The sequence below is a fragment of the Salvelinus fontinalis genome, chromosome 38 (genome assembly GCF_029448725.1).
Source record: "Salvelinus fontinalis isolate EN_2023a chromosome 38, ASM2944872v1, whole genome shotgun sequence".
Taxonomy (NCBI): Eukaryota; Metazoa; Chordata; class Actinopteri; order Salmoniformes; family Salmonidae; genus Salvelinus; species Salvelinus fontinalis.
In genome coordinates this window covers 33,268,007-33,285,863 of record NC_074702.1, presented here as the reverse complement: position 1 = coordinate 33,285,863, position 17,857 = coordinate 33,268,007, and the positions used below count along the sequence as shown (strand labels likewise).

Here is a 17,857-nt window from a genome sequence, read left to right as displayed (position 1 = left end):
CTTGGCATTTGATTTGTGTGTTTATTTCACTGTTAAGTCAAGGTTCCAACAAATGAGAAAGAACATGAGTATTTTGGAGTTCACTTTCAACATAAATGGATTACATCAGTATATCACTATTCAGGGTAAAGAGATTTGACTAGATTTCCATAACTGTAATACCACTGTATTTGTTTCTCGATTCTGGAGGACAAACTAATGACCTCCTTCAGAAAAGTCCCTGTACACACACTTGCAAGTATTTTACATGTGTTATGTCTATTTCCATGTTCTGACAAATTGTCACAATAGGTAATGCCCATCTTGTAAAACTTAATCTCATCCGGTGAAGAGTCTCAAATCAAGATTATTTTATGATCTTTTATCCAAGATGGCAGTCAGTTTTTCAAGAGAGGCATTGTGACATGGCATACATGACAATACAGCACAAGTCCAAAGACCCAACTCAGGAACAGCACCTTCTGTTGTTGGATATATTGATTTTGGGATTGTTTAGCTGTACTAAGGTTGCACGTGGAGCCAAGCACTTCACCCCATCCCAGCCCTCTTGTAGCTGCACCTCCCCACTCAGCAGGCCCTGGTACACTCGGCGGGTCAGCAGCTCAAAAGCCTCCGTCACACACTGACCAGTCTTAGCCGACGCCTCGATGTAGGGCATCCCCAGCTGGCCTGCCAGTTTCTCAGCCTCATTATGGCCCACCACCCGCTCTCCCTGGGCCACCCGGTCATTCTTGTGGCCCACAAGTACAAACAGCACCGTGTGGGGCTGCACATGTTGACACACCTCTGCGTGCCACTCCTGCACATGCTCAAAGGAGGCACGGTTAGTCAGGTCAAACACCAGCAGGCCCCCCACTGAGTTACGGAAGTAGGACCGAGTCACTGACCTGAGAGAAAAGAAAAACATATCAAAAAGTGAAAGAAATTGTAAAAAAAAAAAAAAAAGTGGAATCAATTTATGGATGTGAATCAATGATCAGCAGATATATTGCGATAATTACTATGAACTTATACACATTGGTAAATGTTGACTATGTATGGAGGAACTCTGTCTATTGCATCTGCAAAAGAGGATGTGGTATTCATTGAAGGGAGGTTTCTCCAGAATAGGCGTCCTCTTTGAACGACCCCTAATAGTGTTTCAGTAGAGGTAGTCAGACGCATTGTGTCTGGATATCTTACAATTGTAGACTAAATACTAAAGTGCCTATAAGAACATCCAATAGTCAAAGGTATATGAAATACAAATGGTATAGAGAGAAATAGTCCTGTGATTCCTATAATAACTACAACCTAAAACTTCTTAACTGGGAATATTGAAGACTCATGTTAAAAGGAACCACCAGCTTTCATATGTTCTCATGTTCTGAGCTAGGAACTTAAACGTTAGCTTTTTTACATGGCACATATTGCACATTTACTTTCTTCTCCAACACTGTGTTTTTTGATTATTTAAACCAAATTGAAGATGTTTCATTATTTATTTGAGACAAAATTGATTTTATTCATGTATTATATTAAGTTAAAATTAAAGTGTTAATCTTTTCAGTATTGTTGTAATTGTCATTTATTACAAATGTATATACAGTTGAAGTCGGAAGTTTACATATACATTAGCCAAATACATTTAAACTCAGTTTTTCACAATTCCTGACATTTAATCCTAGTAAAAATTCCCTGTCGTAGGTCAGTTAGGATCACCACTTTATTTGAACAATGTGAAATGTCAGAATAATAGTAGAGAGAATGATTTATTTCAGCTTTTATTTCTTTCGTCACATTCCCAATGGGTCAGAAGTTTACATCCACTCAATTAGTATTTGGTAGCATTGCCTTTAAATTGTTTTACTTGGGTCAAATGTTTCGGTTTGCCTTCCACAAGCTTCCCACAATAAGTTGGGTGAATTTTGGCACATTCCTCCTGACAGAGCTGGTGTAACTGAGTCAGGTTTGTGGGCCTCCTTGCTCGCACACGCTTTTTCAGTTCTGCCCACAGATTTTCTATAGGATTGAGGTCAGGGCTTTGTGATGGCCACTCCAATACATTCACTTTGTTGTCCTTAAGCCATTTTGCCACAACTTTGGAAGTATGCTTGAGGTCATTGTCCATTTGGAAGACCCCTTTGTGACCAAGCTTTAACTTCCTGACTGATGTCTTGAGATGTTGCTTCAATATATCCACATAATTTTCCTCCCTCATGATGCCATCTATTTTGTGAAGTGCACCAGTCCCTCCTGCAGCAAAGCACCCCCACAACATGATACCCCCGTGCTTCACGTTTGGGATGGTGTTCTTCGGCTTGCAAGCCTCCCCCTTTTTCCTCCAAACATAACGGTGGTCATTATGGACAAACAGTCCTATTTTTGTTTCATCAGACCAGAGGACATTTCTCCAAAGAGTACGATCTTTGTCCCCATGTTCAGTTGCAAACCGTAGTCTGGCTTTATTATGGCGGTTTTGGAGCTGTGGCTTCTTCCTTTCTGAGCGGCCTTTCAGGTTATGTCGATATAGGACTCGTTTTACTGTGGATATAGATACTTTTGTAACTGTTTCCTCCAGCATCTTCACAAGGTCCTTTGCTGTTGTTCTGTGATTGATTTGCACTTTTCGCACCAAAGTATGTTCATCTCTAGGAGACAGAATGCTTCTCCTTCCTGAGCAGTATGACGGCTGTGTGGTCCCATGGTGTTAATACTTGCGTACTATTGTTTGTACAGATGAACGTGGTACCTTCAGGCGTTTAGAAATTGCTCCCAAGGATGAACCAGACTTGTCGAGGTCAAACAAAATTTCTGATTTCTTTTGATTTTCCCATGATGTCATGCAAAGAGGCACTGAGTTTGAAGGTAGGCCTTGAAATACATCCACAGGTACACCTCCAATTGACTCAAATCATGTAAATTAGAAGCTTCTAAAGCCATGACATAATTTTCTGGAATTTTCCTAAGCTGTTTAAAGGCACAGTCAACTTAGTGTATGTAAACTTCTGACCCACTGGAATGGTGATACAGTGAATTATAAGTGAAATAATCTGTCTGTAAACAATTGTTGGGAAAATGACTTGTGTCATGCACGAAGTAGATATCCTAACCGACTTGCCAAAACTATAGTTTGTTAACAATACATTTGTGGAGTGGTTGAAAAAGCGAGTTTTAATGACTCAGAGGTCTCTTCTAGAGACATGCAAACAGAGGTCTCTTCTAGAGGTCGACCAATTATGATTTTTCAACGGCGATACCGTGTATGTGTATGTAAACCGTGTAAGTGTATGTAAACTTCCAACTTCAACTGTATATATATCTAAAAATCGGTATCGGCTTTTTTGGTCCTCCAAAAAATCGGTATTGTCATTGAAAAATCATAATTGGTCGACCTCTAGAAGAGACCTCTGTTTGCATGTCTTGTGTAATATCAATGAATGTCCGAACTGTGACAAATAGTGATGCAGTCAATATCTCCTCAACTTTGAGCCAGGAGAGATTGACATAATATATATATATTCTTTTACTTTTATTTAACTAGGCAAGTCAGTTAAGAACAAATTCTTATTTACAATAACGACCTACACCGGCCAACCATGGAAGACGCTGCACCAATTGTGCGCCGCCCTATGGGACTCCCAATCACGGCCAGTTGTGAAACTGCCTGGATTCAAACCAGGGTGTCTGTAGTGATGCCTCTAGCACTGAGATGTAGTGCCTTAGACCGTTGCGCCACTCAGGAACCCGAATTTACCCCATTTATACAAAAGTATGTGGACACCCCTTCAAATAAGTGGATTCGGCTATTTCAGCCACATCCGTTGCTGACAGGTGTATAAAATCAAGCACACAGCCATGCAATCTCCATTGACAAACATTGGCAGTAGAAAGGCCTTACGGAAGAGCTCAATGACGTTCAACGTGACACCGTCATAGGATGTCACCTTTCCAACAAGTCACTTAGTAAAACTTCTGCCCCGGTCAACTGTAAGTGCTGTTATTGTGAAGTGGAAACGTCTAGGAGCAACAACGGCTTGGCGGAGAAGTGGTAGGCCACACAAGCTCACAGAACGGGACCGCCAAGTGCTGAAGTGCGTAGCGCGTAAAAAACTGCTGTCCTCGGATGCAACACTCACTACTGAGTTCCAAACTACCTCTGGAAGCAACATCAGCACAATAACTTTTCGTCTGGAGCTTCATGAAAGGGGTTTCCATGGACGAGCAGCCGCACACAAGCCTAAGATCACTGTGCGCAATGCCAAGCGTCGGCTGGAGTGGTGTAAACTTGCCGTCATTGGACTCTGGAGCAGTGGAAATGCGTTCTCTGGAGAGATGAATAATGCTTCACCATTTGGCAGTCCGACTGACATTTCTGGGTTTGGCAGATGTCAGGAGAAAGCTACCTGCCCCAATGCATAGTGCCAACTGTAAAGTTTGGTGGAGATAGAATAATGGTCTGAGCTGTTTTTCATGGTTCAGGCTCCTTAGTTCCAGGGAAGGGACATCTTAACACTATAGCATACAATGACGTTCTAGACGATTCTGTGCTTCCAACTTTGTGACAACAGTTTGGGGAAGGCCCTTTCCTGTTTCAGCATGACAATGCCACCGTGCACAAAGCAGAGTCCATACAGAAATGTTTTTTCGAGATTGGTGTGGAAGAACTTGACTGGCCTGCACAGAGCCCTGACCTCAACTCCATCGAACACCTTTGGGATGAATTGGAACGCCGACTGCGAGCCAGGCCTCATCACCCAACATTAGTGCCCGACCTCACTAATGCACTAGTGGCTGAATGGAAGCAAGTCCCCGCAGCAATATTCCAACATCTAGTGGAAAGCCTTCCCAGAAAAAAAGGAGGCTATTATAGCAGCAAAGGGGGGACCAACTCCATATCAATACCCATGATTTTGGAATGAGATGTTCCACAAGCAGGTGTTTACATACTTTTGGTCATCTAGTGTATATAATATATACTAATACATATGCCATTTAGCAGATGCAAATTGCAGTCATGCGTGCATACATTTTCCGTATGGGTTGGCGGTGCAAGAGCAATACTCCACCAAATGAGCCATACAGGACCACAATGACATGCAGGAGAAATACGTGCTGCTCTGATTTGGACCAACTGCAACTCACCTATGTCTTTCTTTGCTGCACCTGACCACACAATTGGACAGTAGACCAGGTGCAACAAAACTAGAGCCTGAGTCTGGTTGACTGAGATATCAAGAAAGCAGAGCAATGCCTTATGGACAGACGTCATCCCATTTTAGTAACCATTGAGTTTATATGTTTTGACCACGATAACTTGCTATCTAGGGTGACAGCCAGCGGTTTAGTCTCTTCAACTTGCTCAATAGCCGCATTAGTCAACAATAGATCCAGATGAGGTTTAGGGTTGAGTGAATGTTTTGTCTCAAAAATTATGCTTGAGATGCTTGAGATAGCTACTACTAGCCTATTGCTAGTTACCCATTCTAAAATGGACTGCAGCTCTATGTTAAGGGTGTCAGTTATTTAATTTACTGTTGCTACCGACGTGTATAGTGTTGAGTCTAAACTACCTCCATACTCACATTCATTTTTTTAAAACCAGTACCGGTTACCTTCAAATGAGTCCTGTTACACTCGAGGAGGTCGTAGTACAAAACGGAGACCACCATTGTGTTTGTGAGAGTCTCATCTTTCCATAGCATGGTCATATTAGTTTTGGATGCCACAGACGCTTTCGTGAGAAGACCGATTTTTGGGTTGTCTCATGATCTGACAAACACTGCTGTAGATCGGCTGATGGCCGTCATAGGCGGATGCGGTGGATCGAGACGCAGCCCATGCAAAAAACAGATACCTCTAGGTTAAAGTGAAGGATTTTGATGGGATTTTTTTTATTACGTTACTTAGATTGACGCACCGGTGCTTCAACAGACTCTAGGAGGATATTGTTCAAGGTCAGTGGAAGGTCATTAGTAAACACAGAAAACAATAATGGTCCAAGCCGGCTGCCCTGCAGTACACCACACTCCACCAAATTTGCATTAGAGAGGCTTCCATTAATGTTTTCTGGCTGAATAGGGCAATGGCCCGTCATGTCATTGGGCAAAAGCGGGGAGGAGCGCCCTTCTTAAAACAGTAATCTGCGCTGCTCGGTCATGTTGTCAACAAGGCAGCTAGGTGCATCGTCCAGAAACATACAGCATCTCTTTTCCATAAAATAAAGATTTGAATTTTCAAACTAGTTTTCATTGGGAAGGCAGATAAAGCATTTTGGTAACACTTTACTTGAAACCCGGCTCCATAACACGGTCATAACCATATCATATGTCAAAACAGCTGACATTACTTGTCATATTATTGTCATAACACTGTCATGACCCATATATTTACACCTGTTGTGATATATATTAAGTTATTTTATGGCTGGTTATGAAACCTACATAAGAGTGTTAAAACCCACATTTATTCAAATGTTTTTTCCCTACCAAGAAGTTTCCTTGCGTTTGAAAGTTTGTTTCTTAAGTCCTTTGTTGTTATTGTAATGAATTCTTTACAGTCATGTTTTTGTCCCACCATATTTTAAATAACTTGTAGAAAATACACTTTCACACATCATAAAGCATTATGACCATCCTGAGTCACTTCAATTGGACTAAGAAAATAAACTTTATGACACTGTCAAGAAGCATTATGACCATCATAATCATATAAGCCAGACAGCCCTATCACGTACATGCCCTTATATCAGTCATCAGTCAAAAAGAGGGTGTCTTGTCCTGCTCCTGAAATCTGCTCCTGCATTCATCCCAGTCATCAGAAAACGAGCATTGGGGTAGGTGCATGTCTGACATCAATGTGTGCACAATTAAAATGATAATTCAATATGGTCAATTTCAGAAAATGTTATATAACATAGCCTACTTGTTCATGGTGTAATATAATGTTTTGCCGTGTGTGGTACGTTTTGTGGGTTTTGACACTCTCAAAACCAGCCATAAAATAACACAATATACTGTATGTCACAACAGATCTAAATACATGTGTCATGACAGTGTTATGACCATATTATGACCGGTTATAACAAGTTATGTGAGCTGTTGTGACATATTATGTGTTGGTTATGACTGTGTCATAACATGTTATGACGCTGCGTGTCAAGTGTTACCAGCATCTTTATAAAAAGCAATCCCTTTTGCTTGTGAAAACAGAGGATCCTACTTAATCACTCAACGTGATTGATTACTTCACTTTTGTTTTGAGCCGACTTCACCATTTAGCAGAGCGGGGCACCTGGCTCACACCTGGGAGGCAGCACAGTTCCACAACGACAATCACTTTTCACCCTGTTCAAACTCCTCCTACCAGGGTAATCCGGGCCAGATAAATGAACCCCCTCATTGAATAGGCCTTTGTTGTTTCATCACCCCCAACGTGTTCAAAGGATTACAGCCATTTGAGACCGAAAAGCCCTATATGGATTGACCAACTATGCATGCCCTGCCGAAGGGCCAGCATGCCCTGCCGAAGGACCCTATCACGCTGAATAGGTGGTGAGTGCACTGATAGCTAGACCATAGACTGCTGGTTATGTATATTTTGATCATCATTATCACTATCATCGCTAGCATTATCACTATAATCGCTAGCCAGATATCTGAAGTGAAATAGAAAGGTGAATGCAGTAATCAGGTTTTATATTTGTATTTATTATGGATCCCCATTAGGTGCTGCCAAGGCAGCAGCTACTCTTCCTGGGGTCCGGCAAAATGAAGGCAGTTACACCATTTTAAAAACATTACAATATATTCATTGCAGAATTCCCAACACACTAAGTGTGTGCCCTCAGGCCCATACTCCACTACCACATATCTACAGCGCAAAATCCATGTGTACATGTGTGTATAGTTCGTATGTTATCGTGTGTGTGTATGCATGTGTCTGTGCCTGTGTTTGTGTTGCTTCACAGTCCCTGCTGTTCCATAAGGTGTAGTTTTACCTGTTTTTTTTTTTTAAATCTGATTCTTCTGCTTGCATCAGTTTTACATTTTTTTAATTTAACCTTTCTTTTACTAGCCAAGTCATTTAAGAACAAATTAGTTTTTACAATGACGGACGGCACCGGCCAAACCCGGGCGATGCTGGGCCAATTGTGTGCCGCCCTATGGGACTCCCAATCAAGGCCGGGTTGTGATACAGCCTGGATCAGTTACCTGAAGTGGAATAGAGTTCCATGCAGTCATGGTTCTATGTAGAGTGCTGTGCGCCTCCCATAGTCTGCTCTGGACTATGGGACTGTTAGGAGACCTCTGGTGGCATGTCTTGTGGGGTATGTATGGGTGTCTGAGCTGTGTGCTAGTATTTTAAACAGACAGCTCGGTACATTCAGCTTGTCAACACCACTTACAAAAACAAGTAATGAGGAAGTCAATCGCTCTTCCACTTTGATCCATGAGAGATTGAAATGCATGTCATTAATGTTAGCTCTCCATGTACATTTAAGGGCCAGCCGTGCTGCCCTGTTCTGAGCCAACTGCAATTTTCCCAAGTCCCTCTTTGTGGCACCTGACCACACTACTGAACAGTAGTCTAGGTGCGACAAAACCAGGGCCTGTAGGACCTGCTTTGTTGATAGTGTTGTTAAGAAGGCAGAGCAGCGCTTTATTATGGACAAACTTCTCCCCATTTTAGCTACTGTTGTATCAATATGTTTTGACCGTGACAGATTACAATCCAGAGTTACTCAAAGCAGTTTAGTCACCTGAACTTGGTCAATTTCCACATTATTCATTACTAGGTGTAGTTGAGGTTTAGGGTTTAGTGAATGATTTGTCCCACATACAATACTTTAGGAAATATTTGGGAATAACTCATTCCTTGTTACCCATTCCGAAACTAACTGACGCTCTTTGTTAAGTGTTGTAGTCATTTCAGTCGCTGTAGTAGCTGACGTGTATTGTAACGGCAGTCTAAGTCGTCCTCCTCATCGGACGAGGAGAGGTGAGAAGGATCAGAGGACCAATGTGCAGCGTGGTAAGTTTCCATGATTTAATAGAAACAAAGACAAGACACTATGCAAAAATAACTAAACGTACTAACCGTCACAGTCCCGTGTGGCACAAACACTGACACAGGAAACAACCACCCACAAAAACCCAACACAAAACAAGCCACCTATATATGATTCTCAATCAGGGACAACGATTGACAGCTGCCTCTGATTGAGAACCATATTAGGCTGAACATAGAAACAGACAAACTAGACACACAACATAGAATTCCCACCCAGCTCACGTCCTGACCAACACTAAACAAGCAAAACACATAAGAACTATGGTCAGGACGTGACATGTATAGTGTTGAGTCATCCACATACATAGACACATTGGCCTTAGTCAAAGCCAGTGACATGTCGTTAGTAAAGATTGAAAAAAGCAAGGGGCCTAAACAGCTACCCTGGGAATTCCCCGGATTATGTTTGAGTGGCTTCCATTAAAGAACACCCTCCATGTTCTGTTAGACAAGTAATTCTTTATCCACATTATAGCATGGGGTGTAAATCCATAACACATACATTTTTCCAACAGCAGACTATGATCGATAATGTCAAAAGTTGCACGGAAGTCTATCAAGACAGCCCCCACAATAATTTTTATCATAAATTTATCTCAGCCAATCATCAATCGTGCTGTGCTTGTTGAGTGTCCTTCCCTATATGCGTGCTGAAAGTCTGTTGTCAATTTGTTTACTGTGAAATAGCATTGTATCTGGTCGAACACAAGGGTTGGTAACAGGCTGATTGGTCGGCTATTTGAGCCAGGAAAGGGGGCTTTCCTTTTCTTGGGTAGCGGAATGACTTCAGCTTCCCTCCAGGCCTGAGGGCACACACTTTCTAGAAGGCTTAAATTTAAAATGTGGCAAATAGGAGTGGCAATATCGTCCACTATTATCCTCAGTCATTTTCCATCCAGATTATCAGACCCCGGTGGCTTCTCATTGTTGATCGACAACAATCATTTTTTCACCTCTTCCACACTGACTTTATGGAATTCAAAAGTACAATTCTTCTCTTTCATAATTTGGTCAGATACACTTGGATGTGTAGTGTCAGCGTGTGTTGCTGACATGCCATCCCTAAGTTTGCTTGTCTTGCCAATGAAAAAGTCATTAAAGTAGTTGGCAATATCAGTGGGTTTTGTAATAAATGAGCCATCTGATTCAATGAATAATGGTTGAGTTGGCTTTTTCGTTTTTTTCCCCAAAAAATGTCATTTAAGGTGCTCCAAAGCTTTTTACTATCATTCTTTATATAATTTATCTTTGTTTCATAGTATAGTTTCTTTTTGTTTTTATTTAGCTTAGTCACATGATTTCTTAATTTGCAATAAGTTTGCCAATCAGTTGGGCTGCCAGATATATTTGCCATACCTTTTGCCTCATCCCTCTCAACCATACAATTTTTTAATTCCTCATCAATCCACAGGGATTTAACTGTTTTTACAGGCATTTCCTTAATGGGTGCATGCTTATTAGTAACCGGAATAAGCAATTTCATAAATGTGTCAAGTGCGGCCTCTGGTTGCTCCTCAATACAAACCACAGACCAGCAATTATTCTTTACATCATCAACATATGAATCACTACACAACTTATTGTATGACCTCTTATACACTATATTAGCCCCAGCCTTTGGAACTTTGGTATTCCTAGATATGGCTATTATATTGTGATCACTATATCCTATGGATTTTGATACTGATTTAAAACAAATTTCTGCAGCATTAGTAAAGATGTGATCAGTACATATTGATGATTTCATTCTTGTGCTGTTTGTAAATACCCTGGTAGGTTGACTAACAACCTGAACCAGGTTGCAGGCACTGGTTACAGTTTGAAGTTTTTTCTTCAGTGGGCAGCTGTTGAGAGCCAGTCAATATTTAAATCTTAAATATTTAAACCCAGAAAATATACTTTTCTGTTGATATCACATACATTATCTAGATACTGACTGTCAGCACTTGTTGGTCTATAGCAGCTTCCCAGAGGAATGGGCTTTAGGTGAGGCAGATGAACCTGTAGCCATATTACTTAATCAGTATTTAACATTAGATCGTCTCTAAGCTTTACAGGAATGTGGTTCTTTATATAGACCACAAACCCCGCCCCCCGTTGGCATTTCTGTCTGTTCGGTAAATGTTATAACCATGTATTGCTACCACTGTATCATCAAAGGCATTATCGAAGTGAGTTTCAGAGATATAATATGAATGTCATCTGTTACAAGCAAGTTATTGACTTCATGGACCTTGTTTCTCAGGCTGCATGTTAATATGGGCTATTTTAGCACTTTTCTGGGTTGCTTGATTGTTTTGAATGCTTTACTGGGAAGCTTATCAGAAGTAGACTTGCTCGGGTTACTTATATTGGAGCTGATAGTGCAGGGTGAGCTGCACAAAGTGGTCTTTTTACTAGAGCACACCGCCTCAGTGTTAACAGTGTAACTCTGGTTCATAGGCTCATGATTACTGCATCCAATAGCTGTAGGATTAACAAAGGCATTCAGGGCAATTAGGGGGACATACATTAAGTTACTTACATTGTGTCTGCCAACGCCCCTAGGATAATGTACATTTGATGCAGCATTATGACGACTCAATGTCACAATGGTAGGGATTAACTGAGCTGGTCTTGTGTCATTAATAAGTCATTGTTTCAACTTAGCCTTGAAATGCATGGACAGAGTCCAAGAGCCAAGATGATTTCGATGGACTCCATCATTCCTGTAGAATATTTTCTGTTTCCAGAAGGTGTCAAAGTTATCTATAAAAGTGACTCCAGCAGAGCTACAATAATCTTTTAGCCAGATGTATAATGCCAGTAGTCTGCTGAATCGTTCACACCCAACGATGGTACTGGACCTGAAATGAACCTGAAATGATTGGCGAGTCTTTTAATGCTAAAATCAGTTCTTTAAAAGCCATGTTCTGATGTTCTGAGCTAGCCCTCCTGATGTAGTTTGACTACGACAGTGTCAGCTCCCGGCATCTGTCGTAAAACAGTCGATAGAAGCTTTGTGATGTCCTGTATCGTGCTCCTGGGTAGCACTGTCGTAGCATTTTTTCGTATTTTACTCACATAAAAAGTTTGGATGGAAACTTGGTTATACAGTGCCTTCGGAAAGTATTCAGACCCCTCGACTTTTCCCACATTTTCTTACGTTACAGCCTTATTGTAAAACTGATTCAATTGTTTTTCCTCATCAATCTACACACAATACCCCATAATGACAAGGCAAAAACAGGTTTTTTAGAAATGTTTGCAAATGTAAAAATATTACATTTACATAAGTACTCAGACCCTTTACTCAGTACTTTGTTGAAGCACCTTTTTTCAGCGATTACAGCCTCAAGTCTTGTTGGGTACAAACTTGGCACACCTGTATTTGGGGAGTTTCTCCCATTCTTCTCTGCAGATCCTCTCAAGTTCTGTCAGGTTGGATGGGGAGCGTCGCTGCACAGCTATTTTCAGGTCTCCAGAGATGTTAGATCGGGTTCAAGTCTGGCTAGGTCACTCAAGGACATTCAGAGACTTGTCCCGAAGCCACTCTTGCGTTGTCTTGGCTGTGTCATTGTCCTGTTGGAAGGTGAACCTTCGACCCAGTCGGAGGTCCTGATCACTCTGGAGCAGGTTTTCATCTAGGATCTCCCTGTATTTTGCTCTGTTCATCTTTCCCTCTATCCTGACTAGTCTCCCAGTCCCTGCCGCTGAGTGGCTTCCGTCTGGCCACTCTACCATGAAGGCCTGATTGATGGAATGCTGCAGAGATGGTTGTCCTTCTAGAAGGTTCTCCCATCTCTACAGAGGAACTTTGGAGCTCTGTCAGAGTGACCATCCGGTTCTTGGTCACCTCCCTGACCAAGGCCCTTCTCCCCCGATTACTCAGTGTGGCCTGTGGTCAAATGATCAATGGAAAGAGGATGCACCTGAGCTCAATTTCGAGTCTTATAGCAAAGGGTCTGAATACTTATTTAAATAAGGTAATTCAAAAAACATGTTTTCGCTTTGTCATTATGGGGTGTTGTGTGCAGATTGAAGAAGAAAAATATGTATTTAGTCCATTTTAGAATAAGGCTGTAACGTAACAAAATGTGGAAAAAGTCAAGGGGTCTGAATACTTTCCGAATGCACTGTAGTACCTGTTTGTTACCTATTACCTATCCTAACTTCCATTGGTGACTATGTGTGTATGTGTTCACAGAAACATGTATGGAGCCAGATCATGGATACTTGCAATATGATGTGATGAAGTCCAGAACGACAGACAGGCTTCATACTGATGTCTCTAAATGGAGAGAGACCTGGTACTTGGCATGAACATTTTACTAGAAAATGTTTACTTATTGTCTTTTTTTTATTATTGAATTGAATGGTATCAGTCAATATGGGGAGGGAGAAGCCCAGTGTATTCTGCACCAGGATCAGGTAACTCCTGGTGTATACAGGACACCATATAGGAAGGTATGACCACTCTGACATGTTACCATGGTAGCCCCATTACCACCAGACAAAATGTTGATAGGCACAGTATCTGTATCTGCTGGGAATGACAATGAATGATGAAAGGTGCACATTGTTATATAAGCAGAACAGTGATTCTATGGTATTATGTAAAGTCTTGTTTATTCTACATGGACCTGTTACTACATTTGCAAGTTATCAAAACACTTAGTTTAGAATATCTACATAAATTCAGCAAATGCATTCTTCTCATATTATTCTGTAGGCTACTGACCTATTCAAAGTTTCCTCCGGCATCTCACCATACATCTGCCTGTAGTTATTGAACTCTTCTTTGAGTGGGGGGAAACAGCTGCGGGCAAGGTACTGATAGATGGGTGTGTCTTGGTGGTTGCAAGGACACACCCAATTAACACCCACATCAACCACACCCCCAAGCCAACTCACATTTGGCTTCTGTCATGGCCGCTAGCATTTCTTGAGGAGCAAGCCAAAAAAAAGATGCAAAATCTACCACCATGTGTAACGAGGCAAAAACTACCACCATATGTAACATGGGCCAGGTTTTTTACAGAGGGACGGCTTTTGAATTATTCAAATGGCATGCCTTAAGGGGTCTACCGTTGTACACCCCCCCCCCCCCCCCCCCCCACAGAGAGGATTAAGTAGATTGTTTCTCTCACTCTTGCAAATGGAAATAAACTTGTCACTTTTCGTCACTGAATAATATCAACAGTGTTGGGGAAGCTACTCTAAAAATATAGTTTACCAAGCTATCGATTACTTCACACTGGAAGAAATTAAGCTTCACTAAAGCTACCCTTAAGAAAAATATGATTGATTTAACTAAAGTTACTTTGAAAAAGTAATTCACTACATCCAAACTACTTTTTGATAAATTATCACATCCACTGAGTCCCAGTCCCAAAATTCAGTTTTTCCAGCTGATGAAACTAACACTGTAAAAGTCGATCAGTGTTATTTCCTGATAGTTGCTGGTTGAAAATACAATCTCCACAGGACCATCTAATCATCAGGTTTGCATGAGTGGGGGGGTTGGCTTTCAATGGTGACATCACCATGCAGTAAATTAGCCAATAACAGCTAGTTTTCAGTTTTTTTGCTAAAAAGCTATTTTTGCCCATTTTAATGGAAGTCTATTACAGTAAGATACTTAATTGTTACGCAGAAAGTATTTGTTATTGATATAAGAACATCTGCATTGGGCTTTTAACAGAATGTGTAACTTGGCCTATTAAACACAAAAACTGTTTCGAGTGACAATTAGGCAGGTATGATGACAAAAAGAAAGACAATTCTTACCTACTTTAATCAGATTTATATTTGCCAAAAAGTATTGTGTAGTTAGCTACACCTCTAAAATAGCAACAACAAAAAAGTTAACTATTGAAAACACTACCAAGGTTTTTATGTAGTTCAACTACCACCAAACTACAGCAAAATGTAGTTAAATTCCTAGATTAACTATATGTAGTTTATTACTCCCCAACACTGAATATCAACTCATGGGGTAGAGAGGGAGACAGATAATGATAAACCAGACTATAAGGAATGCTTGCACTATGGTCAAATGTGCAAGTATGTGACAGTTAAAAGAAACTCCTAACCATTGATTCACAGGGAATATTTTGTTTGGCTGTGGTGAGTCACAGAGGATTGGATGGATGATCAGAACACATGTGAGCACAATCTTGGTCTTATTCAGTTTGAGTTAATTCCACAAATTCAAATCTAATTCAATTCACTCTCCCTGTAAATATCATTCAATTACATTTCCAGGTCAGCCTTTGAATTCAGAGACTATTCAATTCCAATTTACAATTCCAACGGAATTCTAATTCCAATTAAATTCCAATGCCATAATGTGAAGACTCAAATTGAATTAAACATTTCAAATGAAATTGGAATTGACCTAACCCGGGCTGGAATGTTCATAGCATTAAAGTTAGAAATACGAAATAGAGCAGATGTGAATATTTTATTCACATTGAATACAGCAACCTACCTACATATCTACGGTATCTGCAGACGGGTGTCTACCCGGTGTTCATTACATTCTGTAAGGAGAGCGGGTCTGATGCACCTTACTCCCATATAGGTTATATTGTATTTGTTGGATTTTCCTTTAGACAAAGACTGATGAATACTCCTATTGTGGAAAATACCCAAATCAAAGAGCAGGTACTTTATCAGGGTATTGCATTTGCATGCACATTGTAGCGGTGTGCAGAGAAGGGAAATAGAGAGGGGAAGTTGCAGCTCTCTGAAGGGAAGGGTGCATTCTGCTCCATATCAAGGCAAGCCTTGTATTTCCTGTTGTCAATATGGTTAGTTCTTACTAGTAAGAATTGTCCTTTTATGGGAACAATCCTATCCCCCTGAGCCTCTGTAAAATACCCAGTTTGTGCAGATCATAGCATTAAAATCAAATCAAATTGTATTGGTCACATACACGTGATTAGCAGATGTTATTGCAGGTGTTGCAAAATGCTTGTGCTTCTAGCTCTGACAGTGCAGTAATATCTAACAAATTACACAACATATAGCCAATACACACAAATCTAAGTAGAAATGAATTTAGACTATATACATATATGGACGATCGATGTCAGAGCGGAACAGACTAAGATACAGTTGAATAGTATAGAAAAATAGTATATACATATGAGATGAGTAATGCCAGATATGTAAACATTAAGTGATTAAGATACCGTAGAATATAGAATACAGTATATACATATGAGATGAGTAATGCCAGATATGTAAACATTATTAAAGTGACTAGTGTTTCATTCCTTAAAGTGGGCAGGGATTCCTAGTCTATGCCTATAGGCAGCAACCTCTAATGTGCTAGTGATGGCTGTTTTTCAGTCGGACGGTCCCAGCTTTGATGCACCTGTACTGACCTCACCTCCTGGATGATAGCGGGGTGAACAGGCAGTGGCTTGGGTGTATGGTAATCATGTATTTACAGGATTTATGCCATGGAGTAGAAAGCAGATCCCTCAAGTCAGAAAAGTAGCAGAATTGAGTGATGTTGTAGGCTGAATGAATGTGTTGTGGTAATACATAACAGTACTGTTCTTTACCTGAACCTCTCCTGGCCTGCTGTGTCCCAGAACTGCAGTTTGACCCTAACGCCAGGCTCCACTTCCAGGAAGTGCACGTAGAAGTCCACCCCTACCGTCTGGTTGATGCAGTCCAGAAACATCTCCTCTGTGTAACGCTTCAGCAGGGACGACTTGCCCACTGTCGAGTCCCCTAACATGATGATCCTGAACTGGTACTGCCACAGAGTCAGGTCCATAGCAGCTGCTGGGGACTGTAGAGAGGGATAGGGCAGATGGAGGGAGATATGGAGAGAGGGATTCCCCTCAGGAAGCCAGAGGCTGATAGGGTTTTGACAAGCTGGAGCTGGTTCCTCGACGCTCCCTCTGAGGAGAAATAGTGCGAGAGGCACTTCTCAGCACTCCTCACGGCTCCCACATAGAACAGTCTCTGTCCGTAGTGTCAGCAGCCAGGAAGCACCCTTACATTGTTGATCCCCTGCTGCGAAAGTGTGTTTGGCTCAGTGTGTGTGCTTGCTCCTCAAATCCTCAGTGAAAGCACCCGTGTAAGAATGTCCATCCCAGAGTTCTTAAGTTGTTACGCTGCCGTCCTCCTTCATGTAGATCTTGACTGATATTGTACAAGCATGTGCATGCGTGCATGAGTGTTTGGTAGGGGTGGGGACTTCCAAAGTTTGCCTGTTTAAACTTGATACTTGACAAAGGGAGAGGTGCACGAGTGTGAGAGGGAGGGCTCTCCAATGGAAAGGGAGGGGTGTGCAGATGGAAAGAGAGAAAAGGAGAGTTGCGGCTCTCTGAAGGGAAAGGGTGCATTCTGCCCTGAATCATGTATTTCCTGTTATCACTATTTGACAGTATGTTTCACTAAATAAGAATATGACATGGGTTGCAAGCACTCATTTTATATCAAGCTGTCAGGAAACTTACATTGAATTGTAGCCTCCCCCATAGCCCACTATATGGGTACAGTTGAGCCTCTGAAAAAGGGAAGTGGACAACAATACAACCTAAACTCTCCCGAGGACTCACACGGAGGGGCTACATGGGATTTTAATAGCTCAGGATACGTAAACTGAGCTTCATTTAATAGGTTGTCAAATCGATGACTCTCAAGTCAAGACAGGAACTTGCACGTTCAGCTGTAAGGATTGTCATTGGAAACAAGAGGGACTGGTGCACACTGAAAAGGGTGGTCTGTTCAGGGTCACAGAATATCACTAGTCTTATATCAAAGCTGATCTCAATCAATTATAAAAGTTATTTTCAAGGTT

General features: G+C 41.3%; 1 protein-coding gene across 1 annotated transcript; it reads right to left on the bottom strand.

Moving 5' to 3' along the window:
• Nucleotide 1: 1 nt before the first annotated feature.
• On the bottom strand, nt 2-17,830 carry rab42b (RAB42, member RAS oncogene family). The gene is made up of 2 exons (XM_055903551.1): nt 16,608-17,830; nt 2-887 (listed from the first exon to the last, which is right to left on the bottom strand). The coding sequence occupies exons 1-2, from the start codon at nt 16,823-16,825 to the stop codon at nt 446-448; spliced, it is 660 nt and encodes a 219-aa protein (XP_055759526.1). The 5' UTR covers nt 16,826-17,830; the 3' UTR covers nt 2-445.
• Between the last annotated feature and the right edge of the window lie 27 nt (nt 17,831-17,857).